Source organism: Microcaecilia unicolor, chromosome 9 (genome assembly GCF_901765095.1).
Source record: "Microcaecilia unicolor chromosome 9, aMicUni1.1, whole genome shotgun sequence".
NCBI classification, from domain to species: Eukaryota; Metazoa; Chordata; class Amphibia; order Gymnophiona; family Siphonopidae; genus Microcaecilia; species Microcaecilia unicolor.
The window spans coordinates 169,393,522-169,412,625 of record NC_044039.1 but is presented as its reverse complement, the minus strand read 5'-3'; the positions used below and the strand labels follow the sequence as shown (position 1 = coordinate 169,412,625).

The following is a 19,104-nucleotide window of genomic DNA, read 5'->3' as shown; positions in this document are numbered from 1 at the left end:
TCTGTGCTGGGCGTTTGTTTTTTTTTAGCAATAATGGAAACTAAAAACGCCCAGCTCAGAAACGTCCTAATCCAAGCCATTTGGTCATGGGAGGGGCCAGGATTCATAGTACACTGGCCCCCCTGTCATGCCAGGACACCAACTGGACACCCTAGAGGTGAGTGCGGTGGACTTCAGAAAAGGCTCCCACATGCATAGCTCCCTTACCAGGGGTACTGAGCCCCCAACTCCCCTCCCCCAAAACCCACTACCCACAAATGTACAACAGTACCATAGCTCTTAGGGGTGAAGGGGGCACCTACATGTGGGTACAGTGGGTTTTGGAGGCCTCCCATTTACCAGCACAAGTGTTACAGGTAGGGGGGATGGGCCTGGGTCCGCCTGCCTTAAGTGCACTGCGGTACCCACTAAAAGTGTTCCGGACCTGCATACACGCAAGCCTCTAGGACTTGTTGCTGCTGTATAACCTTGGCACATCAGTTGACACCTGAAGTCTAATGCCTCCGAAAACGTCCTTTATTGGAATAAGCACATTTACTCACAGTTAACTGCAGATCAGATGTTGTACCCCACTAGCAAAGAGTCTCCCTGGTACTGAGATTAGCAGTAGGTCAGAGCTGGCAGAAAGCTGTACAAAACCTTGAATGTTGCTGAAAGAGGGCAAAGAACTAAGTTCTGTAACGTGGCTAACACCTGAAAGGGATCTAAAACTGGCTTACAAAAATGGCCACTACTACCTCATGGACTACCGGAAACAAAACAGGGCACACTCTGACCCAGTAAGCAGGGGGAAAAGCACCATGGGAGTAGAGCCTACCAACTACCAACATCGTGAGCATTTAACACAAGCTAGTGGAATCACGGAGCACAATACTCTACACCCACCACAATGCATTGCTGATGTGACTCTGCAGTGCACATAACAGAAAAAGTGTCCCACTCACCCCAGAGCCACATCAGAACCGGGGAAAGGCTGTCACAGGATAGAACACATTCTGCTGTCATGGAGGTGGGTACGGCATTTGAGGCTGGCAAAGAGGCTGGAAAAAGTTTTTAAAGTGGGTTTTCTTGGTGGGAGGGGGTTAGTGACCACTGGGGGAGTCAGGGGAGGTGATCCCCCCTCCGGTGATCATCTGGTCAGTTGGGGCACTTTTATGGGACTTGGATCTGAAAAAAAGGGTCCAAATAAAGCGGACCAAATTGTCGTCCAAAACACCCTTCTTGTTTCGATTATCAGCTAAAGACACCCATCTTTCCTCGGCCGATAACCACGCCCCAGTCCCGCCTTCACCACACCTCCGACACCCCCCCCCCCCCGTCAACTTTGTTCGTTCCTGCGACAGAGTGCAGTTGAATACGACCAAAATCGGCTTTTGATTATACCGATTTGTTCGCCCACTGGAGAAAGACGCCTATCTCCCGATTTGGGTCGAAATGTGGGCGTCTTTCTCTTTCAAAAATAAGCTGGATAACATTCCATATTTGTACTGATATTCTTATGAAATATTAATATTCACAAATGTTCATGATATTGATAGCATAGGCTGTGTTCATTCATACATTAAAATTAAGCAAACTTACTGAGCCTGTAGCCATTGCAGTTGACCTAAATGTAAATCAGAAACAAAAATTTGTCAGATTTTTTAACAATATTGTAAGAAATGGAATGTAAACCATATTTAGGTGAAAAATGCATTAGTAACCTGTTGCAAGCACTGCATTGCATTTATTAATGGATTTTATCAGTATTGAACTGCTCTAGATTATCGATCAAACACTGATAATTTAAGAGTATGTAGTGTGGAGGGGCATTTTCAATATGGCGTCTAAATCTGACTTTGGATGTTTTGCTCAAAACGTTCCAAATTCAAGTGGTGAATATAGCAATTTTCATAACAGAAAAACGTTTATCATTTTGTTTCAAAAATGGCCATTTGCTAGAAGTTGCTGTACTCAGTGTGTGTATCTTTCTGGACCATTTTTGGAAAAAAATGTCCAAGTGGTAAACGCACAAAATCAAGCCATTGGGATGTAGGAGGAGTCAACATTCTTAGTAGACTGGCCACACAGACATCCCAGCAGAGCAGTGGGGCACCCTAAGGGCACTGCAGTGGACTTCACATAAAACATGCCAGGTACATGTCTTACTGTTGCCTCCTTTTCTTTAATGGTAGGGGGGGGGGATGGGCCTGAGTCCACCTGCCTGAAGTGCACTGCACCCACTAAAAACTGCTCCAGGGACCTGCATACTGCTGTCAGGGAGCTGGGTATGACATTTCAGGCTGGCAAAAAAAATTTTTTTTACATTTTTTTGGGTGGGAGGGGGTTGGTGACCACTGGGGGAGTAAGGAGAGGTGATCCCTGATTCCCTCCAGTGGTCATCCGGTCAATTGGGGCACTTTTTTGTGACTTGGACCTAAAAATAAATGGACCAAGTGCAGCCGGCGAAATGCTCATCTGAGCCAGCCATCTTTTTTCCATTATGGGGTGAAGCCGGCCATCTCGTAACCCCGCCCCTGCCCGTCTTCTGTACCCTCCCTTGAAGGTTGGCCAGCTCTGCGACGAAAAAGCAGTTGGTGCCAGCCAAAATCAGCTTTTGATTATACCAATTTGGCCAGGATCATGAGATTGCCGGCCATCTCTCAATTTATTTTATTGTTACATTTGTACCCTGTGCTTTCCCACTCATGGCAGGCTCAATGTGGCTTACATGTTGTATACAGGTACTCATTTGTACCTGGGGCAATGGAGGGTTAAGTGACTTGCCCAGAGTCACAAGGAGCTGCCTGTTCCTGAAGTGGGACTCAAACTCAGTTCCTCAGGACCAAAGTCCACCACCCTAACCACTAGGCCACTCCTCCACTTTGTGTCAGAAGATGGCCGGCGATCTCTTTCAAAAATGAGTCAGTATGATCTTTGAAAATACGCTAGTATAATGTTTTTTTTTAAGTTAATTCATAATTTGTGTTCAGAGTGTCCTCCTTCAACCCTGACACATCCATGAAATATTTGACGCCACTGAGCTGTTGGCTCAATGAATTCTGGGGTTTCATTGATTAAGAGTTTAAGTGTTTTGTGAGCTCGATTCGCTAAAGCACTATCCTGTTGAAAAATAAAATACCCAGAAATATCTCAAATTTCAGGCAGTAGGATGTTTTTGGGTTATTTGGGAAAATGCCAGGGGTTCTGTTTTTTTCCGGACACTGTGTAGTTATGCAGGTTCAAGCTGATATTCAGTGCTGGGGCCCACTTAGCTAAGTGGCTGAAATTAGGACAGCTCAAAAGCTGAATATCATTGGTGCCTGCTTCCCAATGCCACCCCTGAACCGCCCCTGATCTGCTCACATTTTTTTGGGTCAATCAGAGCTGATATTCATTGGCACTGCCAGTTAAATGCTACTGAATATTGGCAGTTGGGTTGTCCCAAGCAATTTAAATGGGCAGGAGAAGGGTAATTGGTGAAAATATTGAAGAAGACTGAGGGCAGTGCATTTTTTCTAGCAAAAAAGGTGCCAGTACTCAAATGCCAGGCCACCCTTCAGGGGTGGGGTGATCACTGAGGGAGCCACCCCAAAATAGCCAGGTCCCCTGCAACCAGTCACAGAATCTATAACAAGGCAGAATTGGGGTGTAGAGCCTGAGCTCTTTCATTAAGGGGGTCTTTCACTAAAGGTTAGCTTGAGTTATCTGCATCAGGGCCCATAGGAATAAAATGGGCCATGCTGCAGATAACTCAAGATAATCTTTAGTAAAACACCCCCTAAAACATGGGGTCCATGAGTCAGTTTTAGCAGATAATGGAAAAGGTGCCAGTACTCAGTACCCTCAAGTACCCCTTAAAAAAAAGCCCTGACCGAGGGTAATGGTCATCCTGGAAAGCCATCGGAGATAAAGGTAAACTAATGATGAATGAACAAAATGAACACACAAATGATGGTCTAAACAGAAGGAAAGTGGCAGATTTACAGATTATATATATAAAAAAAAGATCAGACTCTGAAGAGAATTCTGAATCAAAGGTTGACCACTGAGGATTTAGACAGTATAAAACATAAGGTTTTAGTCAAGAGAGACAGATTGTACAGAATTACTTTTGGTAAAAGGCTTCTTGCTCAGGTTGAAGACTTCATATATGGAAACAGCTGCAGGAAATTGAGATGAATCAAATGAGACACATGACTATGGGGCTCTAAGGAGTGGAGGAGTAGCCTAGTGGTTAGTACAGTGGACATTGATCCTGGGGAACTGAGTTCTCATTCCCACTGCAGCTCCTTGTGACTCTGGGCAAGTCACTTAACCCTCCATTGCCCCTGGTACAAAGTAAGTACCTGAATATATGTAAACCGCTTTGAAAGTAGTTGCAAAAACCTCAGAAAGGTGGTATATCAAGCCCCAATTTCCTTTTACTAAAATGTGCTAACTTTTGCAATTATTGTGGCTTAATGTAGGATTTTACTGAGTAGTAACTACAAATTTTACACAGCACCTTTTGGGGGTGTTCACACTATTTTTATTATAGGTCATTCATTAATGTTCCCATTAGTGCGTGGTACCTGCTGAGAATTAGCTTGGGATCACTTACCACCTCCTACTGTATTAGCCAATTAGTACACAGTAAATGTAACATGCTAGCTGGCTAATGCTTCCACATCCATTCTCCACCCATGTCTCCCCTGAGGGAAAAAAAAATCTGAAAAATGCAGTAATGTGTGGTTTAACATGTAAAAACTGTCAAACTGCCACCAACACCCATTAACATAGTTGAGCAGTATCCTGTTTCTATGCGTTAACTACGCATTACAAGCTTAATGCCCTTTAAAGTGCTCCTAAATGTCAGTACAAAAATGGATGGCATTATACTTAAAATATCAGCCAGAAAATGCTCATTTAAGGAATTCATGAGTGAGAGAATAGAATGTGTCCATCAGCCACTCACTGTCTGGATTCAGCTGGTATTAAATGATAAATCTTGAAGTTGGTTATCAGACTAATTTTAAATCATGCATTATTATTGTTCCAAAAAAAAAGAGCACCGAGTGCTGTTTTACAGCCAGCACTCCGAGTTGGGTGCTGTTTATAGAGTAGCACTGGGATCCGTACCTAACTTTGGGCATGAGGATTTACACCAACTGAAACTTGGTGTAAAACCTTCTGAAAAAAATTAGACACGGATCGTCCAAACTCTATTGCAGTATGTGCATCTTTAGGGAATGCCCCTGACTCACTGTGCCCCCTTTTCAGTTGCATGCTAAAATATTTATGCACGCATCTTTATAGAATAGCGCCTAGCATGATGCATGTGTAAATTCAATTGTTGCCAATTAGCACCAATAATTGTTAGTGGCCACCTATTGGTGCTAATTGACTCATTAATTAAAATTGTACATGTAACTTTGAGTTTCATATATAGAATCCGGGGGATAGGATATAACTTTATAACAGATCATCAATGTGAAATGTCTAGAAAGGCAAACATTTTATAGATGTCCATGTGCCTTTATAATATGGGCTTGTACAGTGATCCCCAGTATTACACCTATTCTCTCATCCAAACGTACATCTGCTCCAAAGAAATTTCTAAATGTGTACATACCCTATGCGTAAATCTTTTTATTAGAATGAACAACAGCAGAATAGCAAATTTCAGAACGTACAATAAAAGAAAACACTGCATTGAATAATCTATCATTGAAACATAAATCAAAAGCCAAACCCAAAAACCCTAGCTTCCCCCCCACCCCCCCATCTCTATACAGCCTAGAATCAACAAGGTAAAACAGCACAGATCCTTGTCATAGGATTGACAAAGAAGCATGAAAATGATTGGATATAAAATAATCATGGAAGATAGCACAAAAATGCAGACCTTATGAAAATCATTGTCTTTATTGGTGAATTAAAAGCTCACAGAAGTTCAATATACAGAGTCCAATATGGCCATGTTTCATCTGAATTGCAGGCTGCGTCAGGGGGGGCAGTAGTTACCAGCTGGTGTAAAACTCCAGAAACAGCCTAGCTGGTACAGCTGTTCAAACATAATAAGCAAAGGAGTGTACTACCGTCCGCCTCGCCAGGATGAGCAGGTAGACGCAGAAATGATAAAAGAAATCAGAGACGCGAACAAAATGGGCAATGTGATAATAATGGGTGACTTCAATTATCCAAATATAGACTGGGTAAATGTAACATCGGGACACGCTACAGAGGTACAATTCCTTGATGAAATCAAGGACAGCTTTATGGAGCAGCTGGGTGCAGGAGCCGACAAGAGAAGGAAAAATTCTAGACTTGGTCCTTAGTGGAGCACATGATCTGGTGAGGAACATTATGGTACTGGGGCCGCTTGATAACAGTGATCATAATATGATCAGTTTTGATATCGACCTTGAAGTAACTGTACACAGAAAGTCAAATACGTTAGCGTTTAACTTTAAAAAAGGAGACTATGATAAATGAGAAGAACGGTAAAAAAAAAACTTAGGGAGGCAACTGAGAGATTAAAAACTGTACAACAGGCGTGGACGCTGTTCAAAAATACCATCCTGGAGGCCCAGGCCATACATATTCCGCGAATTAGAAAAGAAAGACAGAAGTCCAAAAGACAGTCGGCCTGGTTGAAAAGTGAGGTGAAGGAAGCTATTAGGGCTAAAAGAAACGCCTTCAGAAAATGGAAGAAGGAACCGTCTGAAAATAAGAAGAAGCAGCATAAGGAGTGTCAAAGCAAATGCAAGGTGCAGATAAAGAAGGCCAAGAAGGATTACGAAAAAAAGATAGCATTAGAGGCAAAAAAACATAGCAAAAACATTTTTCGGTATATTAAAAGCAGGAAGCAGGCAAAAGAATCGGTTGGGCCGCTGGATGACCAAGGGGTAAAAGGGGCGATCAAAGAAGACAAAGACGTAGCGGAGAGACTGAATGAATTCTTTGCTTCGGTCTTCACTGAGGAAGATTTGGGTGGGATACCGGTGTCGGAAATGGTATTTCAAGCGGACGAGTCGGAGAAACTTACTGACTTCACGGTAAACCTGGAGGACGTAATGGGGCAGTTCAGCAAACTGAAGAGTAGCAAATCTCCTGGACCAGATGGTATTCATCCTAGAGTACTGATAGAACTGAAAAATGAGCTTGCGGAGCTACTGCTAGTGATATGCAACTTATCCTTAAAATCGAGCGTGGTACCGGAAGATTGGAGGGTGGCCAATGTAACGCCCATTTTTTAAAAAGGCTCCAGGGGAGATCAGGGAAATTATAGACCGGTGAGTCTGATGTCAGTGCCGAGGAAAATGGTAGAGGCTATTATTAAAAACAAAATTACAGAGCACATCCGAGGACATGGATTACTGAGATCGAGTCAGCAAGGCTTTTGTGTGGGGAAATCTTGCCTGACCAATTTACTTCAATTCTTTGAAGGAGTAAACAAACATTTGGACAAAGGTGAACCGGTTGATATTGTGCATCTGGATTTTCAAAAGGCGTTTGACAAGGTACCTCATGAAAGGCTACAGAGGAAATTGGAGGGTCATGGGATAGGAGGAAATGTCCTATTATGGATTAAAAACTGGTTGAAGGATAGGAAACAGAGAGTGGGGTTAAATGGTCAGTATTCACAATGGAGAAGGGTAGTTAGTGGGGTTCCCCAGGGGTCTGTGCTAGGACCGCTGCTTTTTAATATATTTATAAATGATTTAGAGATGGGAGTAACTAGCGAGGTGATTAAATTTGCTGATGACACAAAGAGGGGCATAATTGAACGAAAACGCCTATCTCCATGGGCGTTTATCTCCGAGAACGGGTCAGTGAAGGGGCGGACCGAACCGTATTTTCGAAAAAAATAGACGCCCATGTTTTATTCAACAATGTGTGAGCTGGGCGTTTTTGTTTTTCAGCGATAATAGAAAATGAAAGCGCCCAGCTCAAAAACGAATAAATCCAAGACATTTATTCGTGGGAGGGGCCAGGATTCGTAGTGCACTGGTCCCCCTCACATGCCAGGACACCAACCGGGCACCCTAGGGGGCACTTTTACAAAAACAAATAAAAAGGTCAAAGAGCTCCCAGGTGCATAGCACCCTTCCCTTGAGTGTTGAGCCCCCCAAATCCCCCTCAAAACCCACTGCCCACAAGTCTACACCATTACTATAGCCCTAAGGGGTGAAGGGGGGCACCTACATGTGGGTACAGTGGGTTTGGGGGGGTTGGACGACTAATAAGCATTAAGCAGCACAATTGTAACAGGTAGGGGGTAATGGGCCTGGGTCCACCTGCCTGAAGTCCACTGCACCCCCTAACAACTCCTCCAGTGACCTGCATACTGCTGCCAGGGAGCTGGGTATGACATTTGAGGGTGAAAATGAAAATGTGTGAAACATCATTTTTTTGTGGTGGGAGGGGGTTAGTGACCACTGGGGGAGTCAGGGGAGGTCATCCCCGATTCCCTCCAGTGGTCATCTGGTCATTTAGGGCACTTTTTGGGGCCTTATTCGTGAAAAAACAGGGTCCAGGAAAAGTGTCCTAAATTCTAGGTAAAAACGCATACTTTCTTCCCATTATCGGTGAAATGCGCCCATCTTTGTTCGGCAGATAACCACGCCCCAGTTCCGCCTTCGCCACACCTCTGACACGCCCCCATAAACTTTGTCCGCATCCGCGACGGAGTGCAGTTGAAAACGCCCAAAAATCGGCTTTCGATTATACCGCTTTATTCGTTTTTGTGAGATAAACGTCCATCTCCCGGTTTAGGTCGGAACTTGGGCGTTTTTCTCTTTCGATTATAAGCTGGAAAGTTATTCAAAGTTGTTAAATCGCGACAGGATTGTGAAAAATTACAAAAGGACCTTACGAGACTGGGAGACTGGGCGGCTAAATGGCAGATGACGTTTAATGTGAGCAAGTGCAAGGTGATGCATATGGGAAAAAAGAACCCGAATTATAGCTACGTCTTGCAAGGTTCCACGTTAGGAGTTACGGACCAAGAAAGGGATCTGGGTGTCGTCGTCGATAATACGCTGAAACCTTCTGCTCAGTGTGCTGCTGCGACTAGGAAAGCGAATAGAATGTTGGGTATTATTAGGAAAGGTATGGAAAACAGGTGTGAGGATGTTATAATGCCGTTGTATCACTCCATGGTGCGACCGCACCTTGAGTATTGTGTTCAATTCTGGTCGCCACATCTCAAGAAAGATATAGTACAATTGGAAAAGGTGCAGCGAAGGGCGACTAAAATGATAGCGGGGATGGGATGACTTCCCTATGAAGAAAGATTAAGGAGGCTAGGGCTATTCAGCTGGGAGAAGAGACAGCTGAGGGGAGACATGATAGAGGTATATAAAATAATGAGTGGAGTGGAACAGGTGGATGTGAAGCGTCTGTTCACGCTTTCCAAAAATACTAGGACTAGGGGGCATGCGATGAAACTACAGTGTAGTAAATTTAAAACAAATTGGAGAAAATGTTTCTTCACCCAACGTATAATTAAACTCTGGAATTCGTTGCCGGAGAAAGTGGTGAAGGTGGTTAGCTTAGCAGAGTTTAAAAAGGGGTTGGACGGTTTCCTAAAGGACAAGTCCATAAACCATTACTAAATGGACTAGGGAAAAATCCACAATTCCAGGAATAACATGTATAGAATGTTTGTACATTTGGGAAGCTTGCCAGGTGCCCTTGGCCTGGATTGGCCGCTGTCGTGGACAGGATGCTGGGCTCGATGGACCCTTGGTCTTTTCCCAGTGTGACATTACTTATGTAAAGCTGAAAGACAGTCTTTTTCTGAAAGCATTGTGTAGTCAGTAAAAACTACACAATGCTTTCAGAAAAAGACTGATCTTTGAGCCTTGCTTACCCCTGATGCAGCCTGCAATTCAGGTGAAATATGGCAGTGTCAAGCTTTGAAGGTTGAACTTTTGGGAGCTTTTAATTTACCAGTAAAGACTGTGTTTTTCAAAAGGTCTAACTTTTTGTGTTATCTTTCACGTTGGATTTGGCGGACCGCCTGCCTTGTTGTTTTCTGACTTATAAAATAAGCATGTACATTACAATTCCACCTTAGCACTACCCAATGTACATTCCTAGGAATGCTTATGCTGAGAAATAGGAGAAATTTTAGTGCACTTATGTTTTCCAAGTGTATACTCAGATATAATTTTATAAAAGCCATTTTCTACTTGCAAAACATGTTGTACACGTGAAAAAAGCTTTATAAAATTACCCCCGAACTGAGAGCCAGATGCACTAAAAAAACGTTAGAGCCCTTCCCTTACCGATTCCCTTACGAACGGGCATGCATCAAGGAATAGGAATGCAAATGAGCTGCTCATTGTAGCTCACTTGCATTCTCTATCCCATCGTTAAACAGTCGGAGAATCGGCCGGTAGAGCATGCGCAGAGCAGCAAAGTGTTATGCTGGCTGCTCTACGCATACCAAAGACGTCCAAAAAGGACATCCTGACGAGCATTCAGCACCAGCCTTACTTTAATCTCCAGTCCAGACCCTGCTCCCTCAGCGGTCTTACCGTTCGAACAGCTGAACCAGCCGAGCCCCAGCCCCAACAAACTTTGCAGGACGAACATATGAGAGAGAGACCTGACGTCTAAATCAAAACGTTTTGGACATCCTGCCATCCAGGTCTCTCTTAGCCAATCACAGTGCGTTTAGCTGATACTGGTAACAGCTAAACGTGCTGTGATTGGCTGGGAGAGACCTGGAGCTGATCAGACATGCTATTACTTGTTCTGGAGTGCTGTATTTTGTTATGCTGTTTTGATAATGTTCAATAAAGACTTTATCTTTATTGAACATTAAGACTTCATACAACTTAAAAAAGTGGAAAAAAATCCAAGTGCTCGTCTTTTTTTTTTTTTTTTAAACAAAACTGTTAGTGGGATTTGAACCCGCCACGTCTGGATTATAAGACCAGTGCTCTATCAGCCACAGCTCTACTTGCTTGGATGGCCCTCCCTTACTTCCAGGTCTCTCAGCTGAGTGAAGCACGGGCAAAAAGGACGTTTTTACTATTGCGAGGGGGGGGGGGGAGGACGCACAAAATGCACGTTTTTTAAAAAGCAAAGCTTTATTAAAAAAAAATCAAACAGGCTCCGATGCAGCAGGCTCTTTTTTGGACATCATTCAACCCCGGAATAATAAAAATGTCCTTTTTGCCCGTGCTTCACTCAGCTGAGAAGTCTCTGAGCCAATCACAGCGCGTTTAGCTCAGCTAAATGCGCTGGGATTGGCTCAGAGACTTCCAGGGTTTTTTTTAAACATTTTAATAATTTTTCCAACCCTGCCCAGCCCCAAAGAGAGGTACAGACCTCTCATTAGATTTTCCAGCTTTTTCCAGCGTTAAGGCAATCGGAAAAGGTTAGTGCATCTCATTACAATAGGGTTTCTACACGATTTGCTCATCTGCACTCCGTTTTCATTAGCTGCTACCGTCCTTGGAAAAAAGTGTTTAGTGCATGCCAGGGTTTACTACTTGCTCGTTAATGGCTCGTTAAGTTTAGTGCATCTGGCCCTGACTGTCCTCTAGTTTCTCTGGCACACTCACCTGCACTAGAGGATAGTTGAGCAGACAGATACTCACTTTACTGTGTTATCAGCTCACTTTGGGGTTTAATCATAATACTGAAAAACATTTGCTCTTTCCTATATCTAAAGAACATATGGAATTCACACAGATATTCTACAGTAAAAAAGAGTATAACTATGTGTCTTATATTCTTATTTCAATAATTTAAATAAGCATCATTGACAATTTCCTGACAAAAGATCCTCCTCAATATTATAAGATGCCATAGGGACACTAAAGAATCTTTGAAAGTTTGATTTCTGAGTCATCCAATATCTTTTCTTTACATATTAATATTGACCTTTATAAGTGTAGACATTACTAAAAAGAACAGTTTAAAATAATCCTTCCACCTCTGTTTCAGTCCGTGTCCTGTATTATGCATTATCACTTCAGTGTAAAACCTACCGATGCAGTTACCTCAGGGAAGAGTTTGGTGTCTTTGATGTCTCTGGATGGAAATGTCAGACTTCAATTCACAGTCAGGAAAGATGTAACTTCCTGATATGGCTCCTGTAACAGACACTTTCACCCCTACTCCCTTGGGCTCTGCTAAGATGATATGAGTAACTTTTCCAGATTTTCTTGTAATAAATATGAAAACATTTAAAGTTTTTTTCTTTTTATTGCTTTCTTTGCAGTACAGATCGTGGTGTAACTTAAACATCTAAACACTCCAAAATAAATAAACAAACTTTCTCTATAAAAATAAGACATCACATTTTAGTTTTAGGGCATCTTCCTTCAGGGAGAACAAATACAGTAGAAAGGGGGGTGGGATTTGATACACTGTCTTTCTGTGGTTACAATCAAAGCAGTTTACATAGGGTGTACAGGTGGCCAATGGAGGGTGAAGTGACCTGCCCAGAGTCATAAGGAACTACAGTGGGAATCAAACCCAGTTTCCCAAGTCACTGCACTAACCATTAAGCTACTCCTCCACCATACAAGGATCTGAAACCATTAGTGATATCTCTAACTCTCTCTCTCTCTACCTCTTTTCCTTTTATCATTCCCAAACCTCACTGCTGGTCCCGTTTCCTCTGGTGTTCTGTATTTTGGAAGTCCACTCATGAAGATGATGGCTGCCTTTTTTCTTTCGATGTTCATATTGATTTGATATGCCTTTCTGGCTCTTTGATTACCATGCTTCTTACTGTATTTCTATAATGACCAAGGTAACTATCCAGATGAGTCTACCCTAAAGCAGAGAAAATTCTTAATTCTCTGATAGACACATGCTTAACTGATTTACATTAGATACAGGAGTCGGTTTTATTTTTTAGCTCTTCCCAAAACAAGTTACACTCCGCTGTTGATCAGTGTTAGGATTTGTTGCTAGAAATAAAAGGGTCTTTTTACTGAGGCACACTAGAAACTGGCCAGCATTGGGGTTTCCCATGCGCTCCATCCACTTTTTAGCGTGTTGGTAAAATGGCTGATTTTTAATATCTTCCATTAATGGACTTGAGCTAATTTCCCAATTAGCACATGGCCATTAATATGTGAGCCCTTACCACCACCTATTGACTTGGCATTAAGGGCTCACATGCTACCCCTGCAGTAGTCGGTCAGCATATTCTAATGGCCATGCACTTGCTGATTACCACTGAGCATGCCTACTCTCCACCCACTGCACCAGAAAATATTTTCCATTTTGTTGCGTGGCAATTGGCGCATGCTGATTGCACAAACATCATGCCTCTGCATGCCCCCGGTGGTGCTTTTTTTTTTTAGTATGCAGTAGGCGTGTGTTGCACCCACTGTACTTCAGTAAAGGACCCCACTATTGAAAGAATAAATAATAAAAATATATTAGAATTCTGATAGAGATATAAAATTACTAGTTACCCCAAATTGTTACTTACAGTTTAGAAACAGAGAATATGAAGATAGATAAGAATAGCAAATCACATTTAGGGGACCGTATCATCAGCAGTGGGATATATTAAGCTTTCATGTGGGAGGTTAAGGTATTTTCTTCGCATGCTAAAAATAGTAGGTGATGTAATAAGGCTTTAACATACATGTTAAACTGATCTGAAACAATATTAGTGGGGCCACGCTGTAAATAAAGGAATGTCATTTGGATATGAGGGTTTAGCAGGAGCAAGGTAAATCACCTAGTATGATCATCATGATAATTACCAAAAGTCAGTGGCGTTCCTAGGGGGGCTGACACCCGGGGCGGATCGCCAATGCACCTCACCCCCCGGATGCAGCGCGACCCCCTCAGGCGAAAGGACACCCCCCCCGCAAAAGAACCCCCGCCTGGGTGCACGCCGCTAGGGGGGTGCCGCGCGCGCCTGTCCGTCGTTCGTTCCATGCTCCCTCTGCCCCGGACCGCCCCCCCCTAAGAACGCCACTGCCAAAAGTGTTGCTAACAGCAGATTGATCAGTCCCCAAGTTTGACCAGGTGATAACTGTCACAGATGCATGCTGAGAGAACTAAGAGGCCCTTTTACTAAGCTGTGTTAGGCACCAGCACTCACCTGGAGTGGAGGAGTAGCCTAATGGTTAGTGTAGCAGCATTTGATCCTGGAAAACTGAGTTTGATTCCTACTGCAGCTCTTTGTGACTCTGGGCAAGTCACTTAACCCTCCATTGCCCTAGATAGAAATAAGTACCTGTATATACTATGTAAACCACTTTGAATGTGGTTGTAAAAACAACAGGAAGGCAGTATATCAAGTCCCCATTCCCTTTCATCTAAGACAGCTTAAAATGGTTTAACATGGGATGTGCACAGGAATTCTGCAATAAATGATATTTTAGTGCGCGCTAAAAAAAAGCTTACTTTTGTTGGGAGGGGCCATGTCAGGGGGGCATTCTTGCGCTAGTCAGCACAGCTACATTACTGTGTACAAACTGGTTAATGCAAGTTTATCTCGTGTCTACAAAATAAGTGGTGGTCATTTTTATTAATGGCCCTCTGATGTCTGTCCCAGTATGGCAATGTTTATGTTCTTATGCCTGCTACAGTCTTCAAAAATGGAATAATTCTTTAATTCAAGGACCCAACACCGGCCGTGTTTCGGCACATAGGGGTCTATATAAAAACATGAGAAATACAATCCATCAATATTGGTAATCTTACATGATATTAATACAGATAGTGATATAAACCACCAGAGGGGAATGAAAGTCTGAGATAGACAAAAGCTCCCAAACACACTGACTAAAGAAAGTCAATAAAAGGATGTTGGGGAGGAAGTGACGTCACCTCTCAATCATGGGCGCATGAGTCTTGAGCTCCATCAGAGCAGTGCGATTTAAGCTTGTTTTACCTCTCTCCTGCTTCCCCTCAGTGTAATTTTTGCCACTATTTGCCTGTTGATTGCTGCCATGTCCACCCGAAAACACCTGGAGAAGTTTAAATATCTTCCCGAGGATGTGGAGCACTGTTGACCACAGAGTCGCGGAGTGGAACCTAACATGGCCAAAATGGTATCAGAACATGGTGATACAGATGACGAGGAGGCTGGGACCTACCCTGGTCCCAATGAGGAAGAGATCACAAAAAAAGATGTGAGCTGGTTTAAAGCTTTAAAATTGGAAATGCAGGAGGTGCGCTGTGATCTCCAGGAGGCACTCACTGAGATCCGGAGGGATGCGAGTGAGACTGGGACTCGGGTGGAGCACTGAAGCTTGTGAGGAGCACTTATCAAATGCAGAAAAGTCGGGTATCCAGGGGCATGATGAACTGTTGGACCTGATCGAGGATCTAGACTTGCCTCGCCTTATGGCTGGCTCAGGATCTCGGGTGAATGTGGAGTATATAAGTGTGGTGGTGAATGCTTGAGTGTTTGTATGTATATTATGTGGAATGAGTGTTGGGAGAGTGAATAGGATGTGGGGCGAGTTGGGTCCTGCTCAAGGGCGGGAGATCTTCCTTTGGGGAGGGGGGCTATCAGTAGAGGGTCAGAGCCAGCATGATTGCTTGGGATTGGGGGACAACAGTAGAGGAGGGTCTGTAGGTGACATACAGGGGTTAAAAGTGGGTTCATGGAATGTCAATGGTTTATATGATGTGGGGAAGAGGAGTATAGTGTTTAATGAGCTGAATCACTTGAAATGGGATATTATTCTATTGCAAGAGATTCATCTTCTCTCTCATAGGTGCTATGATGTGTGTGGATTTCATATTTGTGTGGGTGGGGGGGGGGAAAGGGGAGCTGGTGATACTGTGTCATTCTACTCGTTCTTTTACAGTAGAAGATGTTTATAAAGACTCTTTGGGGTGATGCTTAGCAGTGTTTGGTCAACTTAGGGGTGTTCCTATCACTATTATCAATATTTGTGCTCCCAATAAGAATCAGGGCAAATGTTTTTGGAACCTCCTGGACCCTTTACAGAATTTTGAGAGGGGTCAGGTTATTTTAATTTGGCTCCAGATGGGGTGTGGGATAGCACCAAAGGTTGGGGGGATTATAATAGGAGACATAGGAAAGCCCTTTTCCACTTAGTTAAGGGTCTGGATCTTTTGGATGTGTGACACTTACATCACCCTTCATCTAAGAGTTATACTTTCTATTCTCAAGCAGCTGGAACCTATACTAGGATTGACCTGATTTGGTGTCAGTGAGGGTTATGGATGCAGGTTAAGGATGCTATTATAGAACCGATGCACATTTTGGATTATTCTCCAATGTGGGTCGAGTTGGTCTTGAGGTGAGTCAGCACTCTCCAGGCTTTTGGGGAGTCCATAAACAGTTGTTTGGTTCAGAAAGTCTGTGATGTAATTCAAAATTCTCTCATAATGATACTGGGACTGTGTCTAATAGTATTTTATAGGATGCACTGAAGGCAGTGGTTCGGGGTCATTTGGTGAAGTGGGGTGCCCATCAGAAAAAAAGAGCGCAAACACATCTTAGGCTTTGTGAAGGGCTCCCACCTGAGTATGGTGGGAGTTAAATTCTGTTCAGGCAGAATTAGGGTGGTTGCAATTGGAACAGGTTGAGTTTGTGTGTAGATGATTGAAACAACGTCTTATTGAATATGGCAATAAACCCAGGACTCACTTGGTAGATTATTGCGGGATCGCAGAGTGAATCAGCTGATTAGGAAAATTTGGGGTCTGGGCAGGACACTTCTTTATTCTGATGACAGCATTCGGGGACAATTTTTGCATTTTTATAGAACCCCATATGAACAATCTGAGCCATGTGCAAAAGGAGATATTGTTGATTATTTACAGGGGAGAGAGTGCCAGTATTGTATGGAGATGATAGGGAACATTTAGGTGCTCCCATATGGGTTGAAGAAGTGGAGAGAGCTATTAACTTGCAGGCTGGGAAAGCACTGGGTCTTGATGGCCTGAATGCTAAATTTTATAAGTTGTTTGGGGCGGAAGTGGAGGAGTTTTTAGCAAGGCCGCAGAGAGGGGGGGCAGGGGGGACAAAATTCCCCGGGCCTCCAAGGGGGGCCCGGCTCGGTGGTGGATGGAGGGGGGCGGGTGGAGGGGCCTGCGGAAGTTACGTCAGACGAGGGTGGGACACAGGGAGGGAAGGCCCGAAGGGAGTTTTATTGATAAAGACAGAATTTAAAAAAAGAAAATTTTAACTAGTCTCCCCTACTCTTTTCCCCATAGTTTCTAAAACTTGAACCACAGCATACAGCATCTAGAAGGCACAGTAGGGCATATTTCAGTCTTTATTCCCACCCCCAACTGCTGTCAATGCCTACCACATCTTTTCATTTATAGTCTTAACTAATAGTCAGTTATTCTAATTAGGATAGTATGAAGGGAGTTTTCATTACATTAAAATTACTTTCTAAAAAGCAAACACTAAGTAAATCACACAATATACCGTATAGTATTAAGATTCTTAATAGTAATCTAATATCCCTAAAGAAGTTTAAACAACACAACAATACTAAGATGCAGACAGCAGTCCAGCAGCAAGAAGGGTGCTATCCAGTCTATTGCATTGACTGTCACATGTATGGTAAGAGGTTATATTTGTGTGCTCAATGCAAAGAGCTCCTAGCTCTCAGAGAATGAGTTTGTTCTCTTAAGGATAGAGGGGCTGAGGGAGACAGAGTGGTATACATAGAGGAGGTCTACAGGGATATTGTAGAGAAGTCCCACTTCCAGTCTGGTAGCCCCTGTGCTGCCTTGGAGGAGGAAGGTCTCCTATAAGGAAGCATCACCCTTGTGAAGTAGGAAGTAATCCTGTAGCCAGGACCTGCCCACCAGGGGATGCAGTCAGAAGCATAGCTAAGTGGAGTACAGGGGGAGTGGTCGCTCTCCTAAACAGCTGTTTTGAAAAAATGGCGTCTATACGCCTCATGGCAAATATTTTTTTCTGCTCCCTCCCTCCTGAGTCCTCTTCTGCCCATCTCTCCCATCCCATCTGCGTGGTCACTTTTTACATCCCTGAAACCTTCTCCGTCTCCCTCCTACGGAACACCGGCGAGTCGATTCACAGTCAGCCTTCTGCCAGCATCGGGGCCTCTCTCTCCTCAGGCGCATCTCACCTCTGTAGAAAACAGGAACTTGCAATAGAGTAGGCGGGACGCACCTGAGGAGACAGAGGCCCCGATGCTGGCAGAAGGCTGACTGTGAATCGACTCGCCGGTGCTGTGCAGGAGGGAGACAGAGAAGGCTTCAGGGATGTAAAAAGTGACCACGCGGACGGGACGGGAGAGACAGGCAGAAGAGAGGGTGAAGCCAATTTTGGTAATCTGTTTCCACTCCCCCCCCCCCCCCCCCCCCCCCCCGTGCAGCCATTGTTGACATTCAAAGCAAGCAAACTTACAATCTGCTGCATACAAGTTGTCATTCTTTATTGTTGGTCCATCTGTAAAAATGCTAAAGCTGTTTCCGATGATAGAATATACTGAAATTAAATGGAAGTAGAATTAAACTCTCCTTTCATTGGAGCACATGCAATCACATCTTCATCTGTGTTGTAGAAGTTTACCTTTTAGATACACAAATGGATTATTCTGTTTTTTGAACATGTTTCAGGGGCATGTGATTTTATAAGTCAAAATAAAATTAAATATTTTGTTTCATGCAGATCTCTTTTGTTTAAACATAAGTGGGCAATAAGTCCCTAATGCAGTCCATTTGTTTTCTTATATTTTGTTCTTATGATGACTTACACTGTGCCAAAACTGAAAACTCTTCTCTCTATCTGGTCGATAATAAAAGGAACACTATCCACCCTAAAAAAGTTGTTTTGTGGCAGTACATGAGGAATTGTGATATTGGATAAATAAGTATATGTTTGTGTCCCTAGTCATGGATCCTACGTTTATATAATCCTTTCAAGAAATCCAGTTAATTGTTTAACATTAGTGGAACATAGCCACAGAGGCATGGTATGGTTGCATTTTTAATATGGCAATACTAGGGCCCAGCTAAGGAACAAGTTATTTTGAGTTAGTCTTCACTGGACCAAACTTGCTTTCCTTGTGCCATCACTATCCAGCAGGATAGGCAGTGTCGTGGAGGATAAAGGATTTTTTTTGTTTTTTACATTTATATCACACATTATCCCAAGCAAAGTCGGATTCAGAGTGGCTTACATAT

At 43.3% G+C, this 19,104-nt stretch overlaps 1 protein-coding gene across 2 annotated transcripts in view; it reads right to left on the bottom strand.

Moving 5' to 3' along the window:
- Positions 1 to 12,170, bottom strand: part of LOC115477601 (galectin-3-like) — a 30,699-nt gene extending 18,529 nt beyond the window's left edge. Inside the window, exons 1-2 of one of the 2 annotated variants that reach the window (XM_030214594.1) lie at positions 11,973 to 12,170; positions 1,582 to 1,606 (exon numbers count right to left, since the gene is read on the bottom strand). In XM_030214594.1, the coding sequence (XP_030070454.1) occupies positions 1,582 to 1,596 (15 nt within the window). In that variant the 5' untranslated portion in view covers positions 1,597 to 1,606; positions 11,973 to 12,170. The remainder of the gene's footprint in view (positions 1 to 1,581; positions 1,607 to 11,972) is intronic. The other variant, XM_030214595.1, reaches the window with a different exon arrangement.
- Between the last annotated feature and the right edge of the window lie 6,934 nt (positions 12,171 to 19,104).